Consider the following 18,908-nt stretch of genomic DNA (forward strand, 5'->3'; position numbering starts at 1 on the left):
TAGGTATATACACGTAAACATGGTGTATGTATTATGTAGCTATAATCATTATGCTCTATTTTGTATACATAAATGTACATTCTGCTTAAAAAGAGGTTATGAAACTTCCATCTTTAGAACATTTTAAAACTTGTGTGGGCAATACCCTGAACAATGAGCCCCTGCTTTGAGCAGGGGATTGATATAATTGTTTTCAAAGATATCGTACAACCCAAGCCTTTGTTTCTGTGTCTATGCCAGATGCTCAAAACCTGCCCTGCAGTCTGAGTGCTGCGAACATGTTAATGTAGTGCATTCCTGTAAGAAGAGTAGTGTAGGATGCAAGATACTGCTCTGTCAAGCTGGAATGTTTTCACCATTCTGCAGTTCAGTCTTTGCAGCAGGTGAAGGTGGACTTACAGCAACTTTGGTCTCCCTGGTTCAAGCTTACTTTCTTCTGCAGAACATAAAGGAATGAATAGGGTTTTGTTCAGATCAGGTGTGTACAGTTGGGCATGGCAGGGTGAGTCACTGGGGGAGAATGGTATTGTGAGGACACCAAAGCAGGGCTGAATACTGAGCAGCAAGAAGGAAAGCATTGTGCTTGCTTCTGTAAATTGTCCTCTGAACTTCCAGGCGGGTGTGTGCAGGAGTTAAGTACATGTTAGTGCTGAAATACTGAGACATTCAACATCCGCTGAGGCATCAACGTTACACAACTCGGTTTCTACAGTTAGGCCACCATAAATCTGGCATCCTTATTGTTGCCTGGCAGCACAGATACTGTCTTCAGTCTTAAGCTGCTCAGATAAGGAAAGAGGTCTGCAGTACAGTTATTTACACATGCAGCTTTAGGGTGACTTGCAGAGAGTTAGGACTGCTCTACTGCAATGTGGATATGGACAGGGAAGCTTTCTGCAGACTGAAGAAGGTTAGTTTCTTATGATTTAAAGGGCCTCTAATGAGAAAGCAGACACAGTAAGAACATGTGTAGAAATTTAGCTAAGTGGCTTTTAACCCAATTAATGAGAAAGAAAGTCTAGAAAAGTAAGAATTAAATCTGTTTCTTTTTAACCATGAAGCTGTCTAGTAAACTTCTGGTTTGCAATTTGACCTAGTGCTGATGGCCAGCTTGCTGTTGTGTTTGCTCTTATCCCTGTCAAAATGCCTGTTCTGTATCTTTACAAGCTCCTTTTCTCCTCAGGTTCACTGAGACTGTTGGAGGGACTTATGTCTCTGAACGTCTTTGGACAAGTCTTGACCAGCAGCAGTGCTTTTGGTGCCTGGTCCCCGATGTTAGTACAGAACTGTGGTCAGTTTTGCCATGACAAAGAGAAGGGTTTGACTTTTTCTTCTCTTTGCTACATTGTATCAATGTGATTGTATCTTGTAGCTGAGCCTAAGGCACTGCTGTCCTAGTGGCAGAAGAAATGCCAGCCCTGACAGCTGAAAAGGTATGTGGTGGATTCTGGTGACAGACTGGAAAAGGACTGCAATCCACATCTCCCTTAATATTCCATAGGTTACAGCAGGACAGCCCATTAACATGGAAATGGATGCAAGCCATGATTTTGGAACAGTTGTGCATTGTGTATGAAATATGGAGAATTCTTATAAAAATTCTCATAACAGTGGTCCATGAAATATAAGCTTTTTTGGGGGGAGGGGAGGGAGGGTTAGGATTTTGTTTTAACCTGGTATTCCAAAGGAAGCAAGATACATTAAGCTGTATCTGTCCACTCTTCTGTAACTTTTGTAACTTATTGTCTGGAAAGTGTATTTTCAAATTTAAAATAATAGAGAATAGCTCAAGGTTGGGCCCTTTCACTGCTGAAAGAAAAACAGAACTCCTTCTAAGCTTTTAGCAGCAGTTTTTGGGCCTGTGTTGCCCTATGTGAAGTAGGGACACATGGAGTATGAGCAACCTGATGTAGTGGGAGGTGTCCCAGCTAATGGCAGAGGGTTGGAACTAGATGATCTTTAAGGTCCCTTCAAACCCAAGCCATTGTGATCCTGTGCCAGGGAACTACAGGCTGACAAGGGATATGAGCAGACAAGAAGGCAAGAGTTATTGTTAATGTCTCAGATTGTTAGTGGTTGGGTTCTGTTAGTGTGAGGTGGAGGTTAATGCATTTGTTTGAGATTTGGAAACTGCAAACTGCAGTCTCCTGTGAGAATGGAGCCTTACAGATGGGTGAGTGTTACTAAACACTTTTTTTTCAGTGCCTTACCATCCGTCCACCCTCTGTCTAAGGGTAGTATCTGTCTAAATTACTCTGTCTGAATTACTGTCTCAGTAATTTAGGAGCTACCTTCCTGAATTTGTGCTCCAGTCACATTTTAGACCAGAAGTGCATTTCCCTTTTGTGATCATAGCTATGAATAAGGCCTCTTATTCCGGGGCAGAGCTGAAAATGGTCTTTCCAGCATGCAAGATAAGGTGTGGAAGAAATCACCCTGTACCTACACAGAGCCATCTGTGGGGCATTCCCTTAGTATCATGGCCTAAAATTCTGAAGTCCTTCTAGAGCTTATCAGAGACCTTTCTGATGTGTAGCTGCATGGGCATTACTTGAAAGTATTATTTTTAAGGAGACATCTGTCTAGGCCATGTTTGGGTTGTGAGGCCTGGAAGTCTCTTTGGGACAAGGAGAAATCTGGTTATGCCAAAAATATCACATGGTAGTTAAAAGAAGCAAACAAAAAGGAAAGCAGCATGTAACACAGAGTGATTTCTACTGTACTTAATGACTGGTCTTTTGTGACTGTAAATTCTCAGAGAAGATGAAGAATTTTCATTGGGTTCTGTTAAGTGTGTGTTTTCTGATGAAATGTGAGAGGGCTCATTTTAAATGAGAGCTCCTTCTGTATCTGCTGCCAGCTGCATGTTCTTGTCTGTGATATTTGTAGACTTAATTGCCAGTCACAAAAACTGGAAAAGGCAGACTGTGCAGTCTGTTTTTTTCTGCAATTTTTCTACTAGGGGATTTAATTACAAAATAATGGTGAATCTCCCCCCGCCCTCCCTCTCCCCTTTCCCCCCAAAAAGGATCTTTAATAGTAAGTCTTCCAAAGGTTTGGCTACCAGGAGAGGTTTTTAGTGTTTTTAATGAGATAAGGATATTTGCAAAATCATGCATTAGGCTTGCTCTTTGTTTTCTTCCACTGATTTCTTATGCAAGTCATGCTTTTTTCATATAAAAGAACACAATTAAACTTGTATAGAACATAATGACATATGTAGACTTGTACAGTGTTGTAAGACTGTGGGTGAGAAGGACAGTGATGCTTGCAGCTTAGTTAGTACATGCTATAGGATTAAAACTGAATTTCAGCTTTATTTAATTTTCTGAGTTTTGTTTTTGAAAACATCTTGTAATTTCTAATTGGCTTCTTTACTGATGCTGTTGCTTGGAATTTGCTTACCTTGTGACTAAACCACGCTCATTTTCTTTTGCCTTTTAAAAGACTACCTGCCTGGGACAACTCCTGGAAGTGTTCCCTAACTCCTGGTTGATGTCTCTGATGTAGTAAGGTCAAATATAAGATTCACTTAATTTTATATCATTGGACTTCTATTTATATTTCAGAATTTGTCATACTTGTGTTTATTCATACCTTAAGTGTTACTAGATCTATGTAATAGAAAGCCAAATTGTTTTTCTTCTCTTTCTGTTGAGGAATTTTTAAACATGTCTGGAATTTCCGTCATATGATTGATACTTGGTAATCCTAGTTTCTGAAGATGTTGGCTATGCTTCTGGACTTTGTCTTTCAACTGACTTTTTTTTTTTTTTTTCCTGTATACCATTCTTCCAAAGGCAGCATAGATTCACTTTTGTTGAAAAGAAAGATTAATGTAATCAGATAAGTGTAAGTACCTGTAAATGGATTACACTGCAGGAACATTCAGTGGATAAGTAGTTTATTTAAAAGATTGAAAGCAAAAGTTGTTTGTTTGTTTGTTTTGTGGGTTTTTTGTACAGACCAGTAGGAAAGTGAGTTATGTAGCTGGCTTACCTCTTCTGTCTGCCTGCACTCTGCTCAGTTAAATGATAGGATTACACTTAGACAAATTCTTTCTAAATTTATTTCTGAAACTGGAGTTTAAATGGCCTCAGTGTTGAGGTTTGTTCACTGCATAGCATCTGAAATACAGGCTTCCCAGACCCTGGCTTCCTGCAGTAACACAACTCAGCCCAGTTTTCCTACACAGTGTTTACACTGTTAAAATTCATGGTCTTCCTTTGTGGTGGAGGAACCAGTCCATAGTGTATTAGGGTCTGAGCTGTTATACTCAAAACATTACTTCCATTTTAAAGACAAAGACTGTTACTGAGTTAAGTCTGAAATTCATCAGGCATCCTGAATTATGCTGAATGGATGGAATCTCAGCCTTTGGTTTGAGTAGGTGTAATATTTGCCAAGGTTCCTCCTTTTATATGGAGCTGCTTTTGAGCACTCTAGAATGGTTAAGACTTGAAGTGCTCCTCCTTTGCACTAGGAAAACCTGGTTAGATTTTTAGTCACTGATATAGTTAATCATTCTGCTGATGTTTGTAATTTGGGAAAACCAGAAAATGTTGAGACAGGTGAGTACCTTCAAAATAAGGCACATGCCTCAGGATCTCTTGTTGCTGTCTGCTGTGTGTTGGAGTGCTTCTACCTGTTTTGTAGGGTGAGAGTGTAGTTTTATTGATGTTTTTAAGTGTTGTTTTTTTTTTTTTTTTTCTGTATACTTTGGCTTGAAGATGAAGCAGAAAGTTTTTGCTTTAACTCTAGGGAAGGAAAAGGAGAACAATACTGGTGGTGTGACTTGGGGCTGGATGAGCTGGCATGTAGCAGGTTTGGAAAGTGGTCAGCAAAACCTGTTCACTCAGTGTCCTAAGAGCTATGATTTGGCACCCTCTTCCCACTGTACGTGGTATTTGTTTGCTCATCCCTTGATCATGCATTGTGTGTCTAAAGTGGAATTGTCAAATTCCACTTTCATCACATTTTTCTGTCACCGGTGTTGGCCTTGGCCCCTTGAACTACAGAACAGATGACTGAGACCACTTTTCTAGGCAGTAGATGGAAGGTTGTTGAGATAGAAATGCATGACACTATCATCTCCATCTGAAACACTGAAGAGCATTCGTAAATGCGGAGGCGCTTCATTATTGTATGGAAAGGCCTGTTCCCTCGTGCCTATGGTGAGAAGGATGGCAGCATCTTTTCCATGTGGCGTAAAGGTAGAGATTATTTAGATCTCGGTCTGCAGAGCCTCACAGCAAGGCGTTTACGTGGTGAATATCAGCTGGTAAGCAGAACGTGCACCATCAACTGGCAAGATAGTTCTTGGTGAGATTGGTACTATTGGACTAACAAATATATTAATTTAAGGTCTTGATGGCATTTTTGAATTAAACTTTTTTTGGAAAGAAGTGTAAAATTGGTAGCTGTTAACAAGTACGGAAGAAATCAAATGTTGTTACTGGCCAGCTGCCATATCTAGGTTGAGAATTTATACATTTGAATATAAACAGAAACCATAACAGTCACTTGAAGCTTTCTTACAGCTCCTATCTGTAGAGCTATTTTTAATAGAGAAGTACAGGTGCACAGCTTGAGGAGGGGGAGGCAGACTGCTATTTCTGTGCTGTAGAGTGGGTTGGAGATTTATTTGTGTTTTCTTCAGAGGCCTTTTGTAGAGAATTTTGCTCAGTCTGATAACTCTTATAGGTGATCTGATTGAAAACATGATTATAATTTGCTGTACCCAGTTGCTTAGTGCTTTGACGCTACTATTCCTCTGGATGGGAGAAATTGCACCACTGTTCAAGCTAGGGGAGATTTTCACACTGGGGAACACAAGTTCCCTGTTCTGGGACAGATTCATGAATACTATGTTAATTATAAAGAATATAATAATGAAATAATGTGGATTTGGACTTTTTTTTCAACAAATCTTCTAATTGCAAGGAAGCAGATTTTGTTTTATTAATCTCTTCTGAATATCAAGTTAGTTGCTGAAGTCTTTGTGTTCACGTTAGGTATCACGAGGTCTTGACTTTTAACATTATCAATCTAGATTTTTAACTCATTTGACAGCATTTTGTCTGCATAATTTTCCTTCTTCCTAATTTGCCAAAAAATATACTGGGAGAAATATTGAGAAACTGTAAGACTGTTTTCTGCTTCGTGTTCTGGCATAGTTATGCTAAGGATAGGCAGATATTACGTGTTGACATTTGTAATAGGAGAACAGCAGGGAGCCCATATTACAATCAGCTCTTGACAGGATTGCATCAGAAGCGTAAATGGATGGGCATTTTCAGCTGCAGGGCTTTTAGAGATAAATCTCGCCTTTTGAGGAGCAGAAATTAGTGCTGCATGATGCACATTGTTGCCTTTGTCTTAAGTCTGCGCAGCAGCTGACACGTCTCTGATTTGCAGCTGATTTGCTGCTTGGGCATATGTCGCCTGTGATGGGGGGAGGGAGCTTTTCTCCTTGGGGTTTCACAACAATGAGACCATCATTTTGGTTCCTACCAGAGAGATAAGTATTTTTTCCTCCCTCTATTACCTTGTCAGTCTGATGCTTTCATCAAACAGATTTCCAAGCACTTTCAACTCTAAGTGATGGAAACCACACTTGATTTCTAATTAAAATGTCAATCCAGGACTGCTTGGTAACCCAGCTGTGAACCTCTAACTGGAGGACAGCTAAGCCTTGCTCTAACACTTACGCCTTTGTGGTCAGTGGTAATAAATGCATCTTCAAAAATCTCCTGCTGGGACATGCTTGAGAGTAGTGTTTTTCCTCTATCTGGTGGGATATTCTGGCAGGAGGAGTTGGAGCAGATGCAGCTTCAGTCTGAGAGCTGGCACTGAACCCCTGGTTCTTTGTTTAGAAAAATTGGAGTTGTTGGCGTAGCAATCTGCTTTCTGTCCCGCTGTTACTGGTCTTAAAGATGTAAAACTGGTGGGACAGGAGGAGTCGTGGTTGAAAAATCCCTCTGGAGGAGACTTGTCTTCAGGGCAGAATCCTTAAGGCTTTCCCTGCCCTGAACAGAGGACTGGGCAGGGTGGGTTTGATCCCATCAGAACGGTTGCACAGTTCTTTGATTTTTGGCAGTGAGAGATAGTAACGTGCTGCTGCTTTCTCAGCTGCAGACTCATTTTCCTGTCCTGCTTTACACGTGCATGCTCTGCAGTAACTTCCACATGAGGGCTTCTCTCATTGCTCTGGCTCCCTTGTTGGCTTCTGGAAACAATATTGTTTCAGCCCCTTCGGTAACAGGGAGAAATGATTCCTAACATCTGATAAATTGTTTAGTAGTATTGTGAATTGTGTGCTTTTTTTTTTACGAAATAATAGCAAAAATCTTTGTTAAGAGTTATGCTGGATTGGATATGGTGAGTGGTTGGATCCTTCTAGTTTGCCCATCCTAATTGTTCTGTATCTTCCTCTAATTGGATAACTTTTGACACACAGCCTGTTTTTTGTGCACTCTCTGGGATGAAAAGAAGCAAGCATATTTCAGCACCATTTTGTCAATGGTCCACAGCATTTCTATCTGTCCTCTGAACCAAGGTTGTAATTGTAATCTGAAGATGGCATATGATGCATTCGTCTGAATGAAACTTCAGATTTTTTGCTCTTAGGGTGATACTGCATTCTGGTTTGCAAGTCTGCCTAGAGATCTCGTAACAATTACTTTCCTGTCTTTCAGGTCTTGATAGCTGATGACTATTCAGATCCATTTGATGCCAAAAGTGAGTTGAACAAAATGGTTAAAGGAGAGAACACTGGCTATATGGAACCATATGAAGCCCAGAGAATAATGACAGGTAAGAAAAGAAAATTGCACACGGAAGATTTAGCTGCATGACAGTTCACTTGGATATTAGAACTGCTGTGAAACAAAAATGTCTTTTGACATGCAAAACTGTTTTGTTTCTGAAAATGTCAGATAGTAACAGTAACTGCTGTGAAGGCTTTTCATGTGCTTGAACCTGCCTTGATATCTGAAAATACTGCTCTGGAGCTGGCTGTCAAATATAGATAGTTTGTACTGTCATGTAGTGAAGTGAAAAAGTGATCATGGACGCTGGAGTCTGCGTTGCCCTGCTTGGTAATGACAAGGTTATCATCTGTGTACATAGCAAGAATAGCTAAAGCACAGTGTTGAATTAGAAGATTACAATAGGGTGAATTAATGCAACAATTGATCAATTTGCTTATGGCCATTTTTTCCTCCTTCACATTCGGTCTTCTCAGCTTTCTCTGTTGCAGGAAAGCTGCAGAGCTACATCTTTGTTTCCTCCTTCCTTCTCTAGTGGTTTTCTGTGACCATGCATGAAATGAGACACTTTAGGATGCTTGTGAGCATTTTAAGTGATGTTCTTGGTAGTTGTCTTCCTACTGTGTTACGAAGGGAAGTGGTTTGTAATTGCAGAGTTGTAGGAATTTGGAGTGATCCCTTTGTCCTGTCATCATATGCTATCTTGTCTGCATGTTTCTCTGATATTATCTGCATCCATTCCCTATTTGTTGGCTGTGTAGTCTAAAAGTTTCTGAAGTCTGCAGACATAAATTTTTAAACTTACAATGATTTCATGCAGTACATACCTTTGTGCAGATAGGTTGTGCTTTTCTTGTATTTCTGCAGCTGATCCTTTTACTGTCACTGTGAAGTGAAAGTCATACGTGTGCCAGATAAGTTCATTGTATGCTTTCCTTTTCTGTTGAACAGCTCCTGTTTTGGGCATTCAAAACATTAATCCATGGGGAAAGACAAAAGGGTGTTAGATACAGAGATCCATTTTTCGTGCAGATGTTCCCCTTTTTCCCTTCTTAAGTAGATTTTCTGATAGATTTCTCTGATGAAGAAATTTCTTGTTGACTGTATTGCTTGAAATTTCCAATAGACAGACTGGGACATCTTACTCCTTCTTGCTGTACATTTATTCATTCTAGCTGAGTAATCTCAGAAAAACAGATCGGTTGAGATGAATTCTTGCTGCTTGCACACCAGTGCAAGCATCAGTAATTTCAGCTTTGAAGTTTACAGTGCATTGATTTCTCTCTTTCTGTGCTCCTAACAGAAACTTATGCCATCTTCTTTTCCAGGATTAGCCATAATAAATGGATGGTTTATTGTACAATACTGAGTGGCATAGCTATAGTGGATAGTAGATGTGCGTACCCTTGCAAGAAGCTGTCACCCACCCCCTTCACCAACCGTAGTGTTTGTTGCAGCTCATAAACTGTCAAATTTGCTTTGTATTAAAATAAACATTTGTTACAGTCAAACATTATAAGTGCTAAATGCACATTTGAAACTGTGCTCTAACCATGGATAGTGATATAGCAAGTGTTCTAAATATGTTTGATTGATCCAGTAGAAAACGCGTGAAACTTTACTGAAGACATTTAGTGTGTTGAGATCTGGGTGATTAGATTCCAGTCATCTTGCCCAGATGTGGGTAGAAATAAAGTCTCTTTGTAAGTCTCTCTGAGATCAGGTTATATTCCATTGTTTTCAAGCATGTGTTTTTATATTTGTTTATTGGAATTTACATTTGTTTTACTTGACAAAGGAAAAAATAAAGATGTCTTTTTGGGCAGTTCTTGTAGTTTGTATTTCCTGGGTGAATTTTAGTATTTAGTACTTGTAAAGAAATCATTTGGATTATAGTCTGGCCTCAGCGTTTGGTTTGCTGCTTTGTTTGTGGTGTTTGTTAGCCATACTCTCTGATGTGGATGTTTATATGGCTGTCTGTTCAGCTTAACTTACATAGTGAAGTGCTTCTTGACTGTGTTAAGGATGGGCTAATTCCAAATGGGGGCAATCTGCTTACTGCTTCAAAATGCAATTAAAGGGAACCAGTTAAAAGAGTTTGTCTCCATGCTTTGTGGTCGTTAATTGAAAATTTTAAATTGTTCTTGAGATGCAGTATTAAACATGCAGAGGACAGTATAAGGGAAACAACCTGTCTTGTGGCTTGATAGAGAGGAGTATGCCCTAATTGACATGCGCTAGCCTTTCACTATGAGCTAGTTAAAAAGCTGAGAGAAATCTAGGTGATTTCTTTTCCCTATCAAAATTCCATACGACTGTATCACTGCCACGTAAGCTTTGCTGTGGGGAGCTCAAAAGGGGGTAGTGCCTTTCCCCCACCTTATGACAACTACATGTGGTGACTCAGCTCTTCCAGGTATCTGTGCTTCTCAGAAGGAATTAGTCAGATCTTCAGACCATGTGCCACGCTTCTGATCAAATGCCAATTCAAAGCAACACATAGCTATCTTTTTGTTGGACCACACAGCTCATAAGAACCTCACATTATATTGCTTAGATGGAGTGTCAGCCTTTCAAGGTATCACAAGGAATGATGGCAACAAGAATGAGATAAAAGGGCAACAGATAGAGTCTATTTAACTTACTGTTTGGCTTTGGAGGGAGCTTCTTACCTCCAACGTATGATTCGTGACTACTCAGTGCCTGACATGACAAATGCTGTCATACAAAAAAAGAAAAAAAATGTATTTGAATAATTCGAAAACGGAGGATAGTTAGTCTCAAACTGGTTTGGAATCAATTTATCCAAAATGTGTGGATTGTTTTTTTTTTTTTTTTTTACTAGAGAGGAAGAAGTACTATCAATGAGGGTATGGCTGTGTAAAAGCACACTTTGAGAAATGTGTTGGCAGCAGAAAACCACTGTCCTTTCCTGATCAGAAGCACTGTTTTCTCTGTGCTGGAATGGGGAATTAAGGAAGATTTGGGCAAACAAGGCCTTTTAGCATGGATCTTGGTTAGGAAGTTGAGATAAGCATGTAGTAAGTACATCAGTGCTCTCATTTCTTAGAGGTTTTAATAGGGCCTTAAGACTGTGCTGTGCCTTGCAATTTAAATGTGCCCCTTGTTTTTGTTTTGCTTTTTTAGACATCACTTAGTACTCTGCCAGAGGCTTCGGTCTCTGCTTAGGGCTGTGGTCTCTCTTTCATGTATCTACCTCGGGGAGATGCAGTAGACAGGGAGAAAACCCACCTCTTGTATTTCAGACTGCTACAGATTACAGTGGATGGCATTTCTGAAAATAGTCACCTTTTCTGAGATGCAGCTTGCCTTGTGTTCTATGTATAGTAAATGCTATGTTGTGAACAGGCTTCAGAAGTCCGTCACAATGCAATTGGTAAAATACACACTGGGACTGTCTTCTCTGGAGGCATTCAGGCTAGGTTGGATGGGGTGCTAAGCAGCCTGATCTAGTGTGTATTAGCCCTGCCCATTGTAGAGGGTTGGAACTAGGTGATGCTTAAGGTCTCTCCCAACATAAGCCATTTTACAATTCTGTTAGGGATAACTTCAGAGGCAACTCAAGGCTATTTCAGGAAAATTAAAGGCAAATGTTTGATATAGGGCAGTAGGAATTCTGCTTTGTTTTTTGATGTATTTCTTGCAAGAAAGTACTTGCTTAGTTGTCCTTGAACTGGACGTGTTAGATCTTGTAAGTAGGATATGCTGACTCACAAGATGTATGGAGGTGCCAATGTACATGCTTTTGAGTTGGTCCTGAATCAGCACAGCAGCATGCTAGACTCAAGGTGTTGGAAAGACTTCCAGTGAATGCTTTAGAATATTTGATTCAAATGCCTGTTGTCATCTTACAGTCTTGCCTGTGGTTTTCAACAACTTCAAGCTGGGTGATGGCACATAAAATCACTGTCATAGAATGGCCTGGATCAAAAAGGATCTCAAAGATCATTCAACCCCCCTGCCACAGGCAGGATCGCCAGCTGCTAGGCCATGCTGCTCACAGCCACATCCTGCCTGGGATCTACACCATTAGTAAAGCTTTGCAGGTGATACTAATGAGGATTTCAAGTAAAAATTCACTGGTTTGTCCACAGGCTCACAGCATTACCATTCTCCTCTCTTTTCTTTTTTTTTGTATATTTATTGCCTGGTTTCTATCCACGTCATTCTAACTATGCAGCAGAAGAACAGTGAACAAGTTTGACTTTCTGACACCAAGGGTTTTTGTGCAGAAAGCATGCAGCCAGTGCTAGAACAGCAGACACCTTCATACACTTCATTGCTTTCTTTTCTAGGTACTGAGGACTAGGTAGGAGTCCATGCCTGAGTTATGGCAGCATCTCCAATGCATGACAGACAGCCTAGGAAGAACAACCTCATCTGTCTTAACTGGGAGCTCCCCATGGGGCATCCTGGGAGCAGTAGGACTGTCTTCCTTCAGGCTATCACAGAAATGCTGGGAGTGTACAGAAAGCAGCATTCCCATGAACCTGCACCTACTTCAGAAGGCCTTGAGTGTCAGTTTCCCCTGTAACTAAAGAGGCTGTTTTTTTGTTCAGACATGTAGCTTCATCTGAATAGTCACTACAGCGCACTGGTGGTGAGTCAGGTCTTGTAAAATCCTTCTTCCTTCACCAGGTTGCCTCTGGCACGTTGTTTGCTGGCGCCAAGTTTCCAGCTGCAAATAATGCAAAAAAGAACAATGATAATTGCTTTGATAAATACTAGCCTGGATATAGTAGTGTATAGCATGAAATGTTTAGAAAAAAAAATTTCTGGCCTCTTCAAGGTGGCTGAGCTGAGTAAACCAACCAGTGATCTTTCAGCATTATAATGGCCCTGCAGTTTAAGAATTGCTATTTGCTTGCACTCAAATACTGAAATCAGCTCTAGCCAACATGTTAGTGTGCTTATCCACTAAGCTTTACGGTGGATGTAGTTTTGAAAAAATCTTCAAGTTGGTTCTCTTGCACCTACATTTGTGTGTGCTCCAGTTATAGATTCTGCTTGAAAGTTTTATATTGTGCCAGTCATGGTTAGAAGTTGGCCCCAAGTGGGAATTTAATCCGTCATCAATCCGCCTCATATAGTATTGTGGATTTGTCACTAGGACTTACATATATATCGTCCTGTTGCCAAATGGTGTGGCTGCACGCTGGTTGTTCTGGCACAGCAAGATTTGTTTTTCTTCAAGTACAAGGTGGAAAAAATGCAAGGTAACTTAACTCTTGAAATTTGATGTGTATGTTCTCTCAGTTCTTGGTTTACAGTTGCATCTGGTGAAGTTTGAAGTTCAATAGCACACTAACAAGAACTTTTGACTAGTAATGAGGCAGAAGTATTTACGTGTTAGGAGCCCTATAAAGGACTGCACTCGTATATTAAGAAAACTTAATGTAGTTAGACACCTCCTGTGCTTTGGAATCTATTTAAAGATTAAATAATAAAGATTAAAGATTGTTTCTTGCTCTGTTACAAACATCTTAACTATCTTGTTGTTATTGTGTAGTGGAAAGCAATACAGAAGACTCCTTACTTTCCACTAGGCCTGATTTGCCTGAGTTGAGGCAGAGCAGAAATAATGCTGGGGCTGCTTCAATATAAGTCCTCACCTTCTCTCTAAGAAAAGCAGCTGATCTCACATGTGCTGTGAAACTGCATCACTTTAGATTTGTGGCCAGTGGCCACCACGAGCACTTTGCACTCCATGGTGACTGCAGGGAGATAAAGCTAGAAATTCTTTTGTTGGGAGGGAATGTGATGTGTTGTGTTTGCTATAATTGGCTGCATAATGGGGGTGGAGGTGGAAACCAGCTGTACATAAAATGAATAGCATTTCTCTATATTTAACTCTGTCTCCTCCTCTAAAATAATTTCAAGCATTCTTCCTAATGTTTAACATGGTGTTGCTTGCTGCTTAGAGTAGTGTATACCAGCCTACAAATATGTAAAAATAAAAAGAAACAAATCTTCTCTTCTATGTGCAGCTGAGTAAATATAAAATATAAGGCTTGGCCTTTTCCTGAAAGGGTAACCCTTCCCCTCCAGCTTTGGTCTGGAATTGGAACTAGGAAGACAGATCTTATGTATTGATTGCCCATGCATAGGTTTTATAGGCAAGAGCTCAACAGTGGAGTCAGAATTGCAAAGGTACCAATTCTTATGGTAATTTCTGGCTACTAATTTGGAACAAAGAATGTTATGCTGATGCACAGGATTCTGTTGCCTTGCAAAAATGTACTATGCAAAATGGGTTTAAGGTAAGACTGAAAAGTTGTCTTTTTTTCTTGGGATTTTTTTTGGCCCTTTTTTGTTGTCTTTTTCAACACTTTCATCTTGGTAGGACTAGATGCAACCTGGAAATGGACTAAGTGGTAAAATTTGAATCACAAGTCTTCAAAGATGTTAACTGTTGGTTATTTGTTGTTGCTTTTTTTTTTTTTTTTTTTTTTGGTGGGGGTGTTTTGTCATTTCTTATAAAGATGACTTTTTGACTGTTGAAATAAAAAGGAATTTCTATCCTTTGCAAACGGTTCTGAAGAAAAATGTCCTGCTGGAAGTCCTTTGTATTTTCTTCTTTGTTGTTAAAACTGGTGAAGGTTTCTGTTTTCTGAATACTACACAATCACTCTTACCAATTCTCTCTTTTTCCAGTTACTGCTTTTCCACTGTATTATAGTGAAATGGTAAGCTAGCTCAAAGTAAAACAAGTTGTTACACTAAATATTAGCTCAGCATTTGGTGAAAAAAAACACAATAGTTTTTAGAATGAGAAAGTGCTTCTGCAACTGTAATATTTTGTCTAGTTTGCAGGTAAACGGATAGAATTTCTTTGTTTGCTGGCTTTTCAACCAAACCCTGAAAGTCTGTAATGGCAATACATGAGTGAAACCTTAAGTAAATGTTGTCTGTTTCTGAAATCATTATGATAAATTGATAGCTGCAGTTTCTCCTGCATCTTTTTAGGGTTTTTTTTGTGGTCCAAACCAGAGGTTTTCTTTGAAAGTAAAAGAAGACTGAAGATTCAGGCATTTCTGTCTGCTTGTTACAGAGGCATAACCTCTTGCTTTATCAACTTAGCAGCCTTTTACTATGACTTTACAACATTGTCACAGAATGGTTCTTAAACTTCAATGGGAGCTGGTCAGAAACTCAGTTTTTGTGCTCCGTGTGTTTTATGTGGACTGGTAGTGCAGCGTACAGCTTCTTCTCTGGCTTCTGGCTATCAAGAGTTCTGCTTGAAAGAGCTCTTCTGGAGGATCTTAAGTACCTGTACAAACTCAGCTACTTCTTGATTTTATGCTTGCTGACTTTTGAGGTCGTTCTCTGCAGGAACAGCCTGTCCTTTCTTGGTAGGGGCAGATAAGCCTCTTCTGGTTCTGATCTGTGTTGATGTGCTGATAAGAGCATTTGTTTCTGTAGTACTTCCACAGACAAAGATCTAGTAAATGGTTGGTATGTTTATGCTGGGACCATGATGACTGGATTTCTTGAGCTATATCAAAATATCCAAAAAGAACATGGAAGAATTCAAACTTGGTTTGAGTTTTTTGTTGGTTCTGCCTAGCTCAATGTCATAAGTTAGTGAAATTGTGATGAGAAGTTTGTGCACAGCTTGGCATCATGAAGCAGGATGTAGGTATGCAAAACACTCGGTCTTGTAGGCCAGGCTAGTAATTAACAACAAACCAGGCAAACTGCAGGGAAATAAGGGCTTGCCTGTAGGAAACCTGGACTTGTTTCGAATTCTGCATTTATTTTCTGTGTAGTAGATAATTTTGAAAGCTGTGTGAAAAAGCACTGGATCTTGTAGCTCTAGTGCTATACTTCTCTTTCCTATGGTTTGTCAAACCATAGTGCACTTGTCTAGAACTTGCTGCACAGCAGTTAAGTGTGATGGCAGAGCTGAGTCTGCTGGAGATTTCCTAAAGGCCTGGAGAAGATGTTACAGCTGTAATGCAGTCTCTGGTGGGCAAGATGATGTCTGTGTTTCTGTCTCAATTAAAATGAAAAGAGAAGGAGAGAAGTGAAGAAAAATATCTTTCACATCCATCATTACTTTTGTGTATCTTATGTGCTCCTCTCCTTGGGCTACAAGATGCACCACCACCAAGAAAACTTGGAGTTATAGTGGAATATAGAGCAGATTAACAGGCAGTTTGTCCTAATCTCTTTTTGGGGATCTTCGTGTGTCTTTCTTTAAAAGCAGAACGTAACATCTGGAAACAAATACAGTTTTCTACAGTCATCTATTTGGATGCAGCTCTGTGCTCTAGAAATGTTTGCATGCACTCTCGTTGGTTTAAAGGCACATACTGGAAAATAAGTGTAACTGGAGAAATCATCAGAAAGTGTCGATTCAGTAATATGCAGCAGGATTGTGGCTGGAATGAATTTTAAAATATGGTGTTATCTGACCTGACCTCAGTGGAAAATACCAGATGTTACTCTTCATGATTTGTGATGCTTCTGTTGCAAGGAGGAAAGAAAACTGATTAATGGTGTTTGCATGACTGTGGTTTGGTTTTCCTAACAGTAGGGTCTGTTCTTAATGATGCTTTACTGAATGCTAGCCAGATTTACTTGCTGTTGTTAGGTATTTGTGCAAGCACAGATGCTCTTGGATGATAACGTAAAAGACTGTATGCCTTAGTGTGTTTTGTCAATAGCTGCAAACATTCATACAGAACACATCAGGTTCCATACTGTTGTACGAAAGTGTTACCCCTAGGGGGAAAAAAAAATAGCTGCATTACTAACAGATTTCTTTGTAAGAAGGCTTTCAGCTAAAAATTGGCATCTAATCATGGTTTGTCTGAGTATCCTAACAACTACAGTAAGGTTGCAAACAAATGCAAGGTATTGAACAAGAGCAGCTGGATAGTTCCATGTAAAACACTTGAGGCTCATAGATGCTTGTATTCTAAGTCAAACTATCTTTATCTTCAGAACTGAACAGCAAATTTAGCCCTTCCTTCACTGTGTACGTTGATGACTGTTGCTGTATGAACACGTAGGACTGTGCTAGACACTGAGCTTACTGAATCTCCTAACACTCTGAATTGTATCTGATGGCATTTACTTCCAACAGATGATGACTTATCTTTATTACAAGTCCTTGGGTACTGAACTCTTGGGTTGTACTGGTAGCTCAATTTAAATGACAGGACAAAGACTGCAGCTAGGATGGCATTCTCCTTGGAGGAACAAACCAAGTGGGCAAAACTGTAAATAATTTCTGTATCTGATCCACATGTCTTGGCAGTTTTCAAGATCGCAAATAACTGGTGAACAATCACTGTGGCTGTTCCTTGCAGTGAACAAGGTAAAAAATAGACAGTTTAAGATGACTTGAATACTGATAGTGCTTGCTGTTGCTGGAATCCTGCTCAGAAGGAAAGCTCTCTTGCATCATATATCACTCCAAAGCTTTGACTTTTTTGTTTTAATGGTGCTTTTATGAAAAATTGCTAACAAAGAGAAAATAAATTTTAATGGATGTTAGTCATCTGAGAAGCTTCAGGCTATGTGTTTGAGCTTTCAGTTTTGTTGTTTTTAAGTTATAACTGGCAAAATTGTTCACTAGCTAGATATTTCATTTAAAAATATGTTCTAGTCACGTTTCAGTGTAGCTTTTGACTGTGTAGCCACCTGTCTTAGGAAGTAATCAACTCCAGGAGTTTTTGAGCAGAAACCCTTCTCCCTACACTGTATTCTCAACAGGGAATGTTGCTGGGTGGCAGAAATAAAATGAGAGTGTATCTCAACTCTGAGAGCTAACCTTGTTAGGCTTTTCTTAAACCAAAGATGGCAACTGTTTTGGTTAGGTGCATCTACTGCCTCAGTCTGCTATGTGTTTTATTCTTGTAAATGACTTTGTCCTTACTCTGTATGACTGGGCATTCAGGTTTGCAAGGAAGTCTCTGTCCACTTCTCAGTGTTCCCTGAATGAGACTAAGTTTAAAGAAAGAAGATATCAGGGAACAAGATAAATATTGTCATGATTTTAATGAAATAACTTTTTGCACGTGTGTGAAGTCCTGCACCTAGGTCTGAGCAATCCCAAGCACAAATGCAGGCTGAGTGCAAAATGGAGAGCAGCCCTGTGGAGAAGGACTTGGAGGTTTTGGTGGATGGATAGCTGGACATGAGTCGGAAGTGTACTTGCAGCTCAGAAGGCCAACAGTATCCTGGGCTGCATCAACAGAAGGATATCAGCAGGGAGAGGGAGGGAGTTGTTCCTTTGAGGCCTCATCTGATGTACTGTACCCAGGCCTGTGTCCTCCTGAATGGGAAAGACATGGAGCTGTTGGAGCAGGTCCAGAGGCAGCAAAGTGATGAGAAGGCTGGAGCATATCTTCTACAAAGAAATGCTGAGAGAACTGGGCGACCTGTTCAGCCTTCAGAAGAGAAGGTTCTGGGGATGCCTGGGAATATATCTAAAGGGTGCCAACCAGAAAGCCAGAAAATGACTTTACAAAGTCATGCAGTCACAAGTTGTCCAGAGAAGCTGTGGGTACCCCATCCCTGGAAGCATTCAAAGCCAGGTTGGATGGGGGGACCCTGTGCGTGGCAACCCTGTCCTCAGCAAGAGGTTGGCACTGGATGATCCTTAAGGTCCCTTACAATCCAAACCATTCTATGATTCTGTGATCCCTTGCAAAATTGTTTGGAATGTATAAATGTAGATACATATTTATACCTGCTAAAAAGCTCATTGCTCAGTCTCATTCCATGTTTTGAGTAAACTATCTGCTCATCAAAGTGTCTGATTATTTGTGAGTTTCAAGAAGACATTTTAGTTATATGAAAGCAATGAGCTGCGTTTACGTTATGAATGGAACCTCCTTCCACACCCCATGCCTCTCAAGGTGATTTCTGTCAGGGGTGAGATTCTCTGCATGAAGAGAGAGGGCAGGAAGTTGTGAGCATTGGTTGTAGCCATGATTATTAGGGCTGGCTGATCTAAATTCAGGAAATCATAGCCATCTTTGCTCAAACCTTCTCTGTCCTGATTCTGGAGTGTATTAGTTTTTTAAAATACCCCTTGCATTGATATTAAAATGTCATTCAGTGAATTCATTCTGTTTGTGCAGATTGTTTTTTCTGGGGGGAAGA

The 18,908-nt window shown here is 40.0% G+C and overlaps 1 protein-coding gene across 1 annotated transcript in view; it reads left to right on the plus strand.

Moving 5' to 3' along the window:
- The window catches only part of SHB (SH2 domain containing adaptor protein B), a 71,815-nt gene that overhangs the window by 11,968 nt on the left and 40,939 nt on the right, over positions 1-18,908 (plus strand). Inside the window, exon 2 of the mRNA XM_052701203.1 lies at positions 7,698-7,815. Within this exon, the coding sequence (XP_052557163.1) occupies positions 7,698-7,815 (118 nt within the window). The remainder of the gene's footprint in view (positions 1-7,697; positions 7,816-18,908) is intronic.

This window comes from Tympanuchus pallidicinctus, unplaced genomic scaffold, assembly GCF_026119805.1.
Source record: "Tympanuchus pallidicinctus isolate F22 unplaced genomic scaffold, pur_lepc_1.0 scaffold4, whole genome shotgun sequence".
In the NCBI taxonomy this organism is placed as follows: Eukaryota; Metazoa; Chordata; class Aves; order Galliformes; family Phasianidae; genus Tympanuchus; species Tympanuchus pallidicinctus.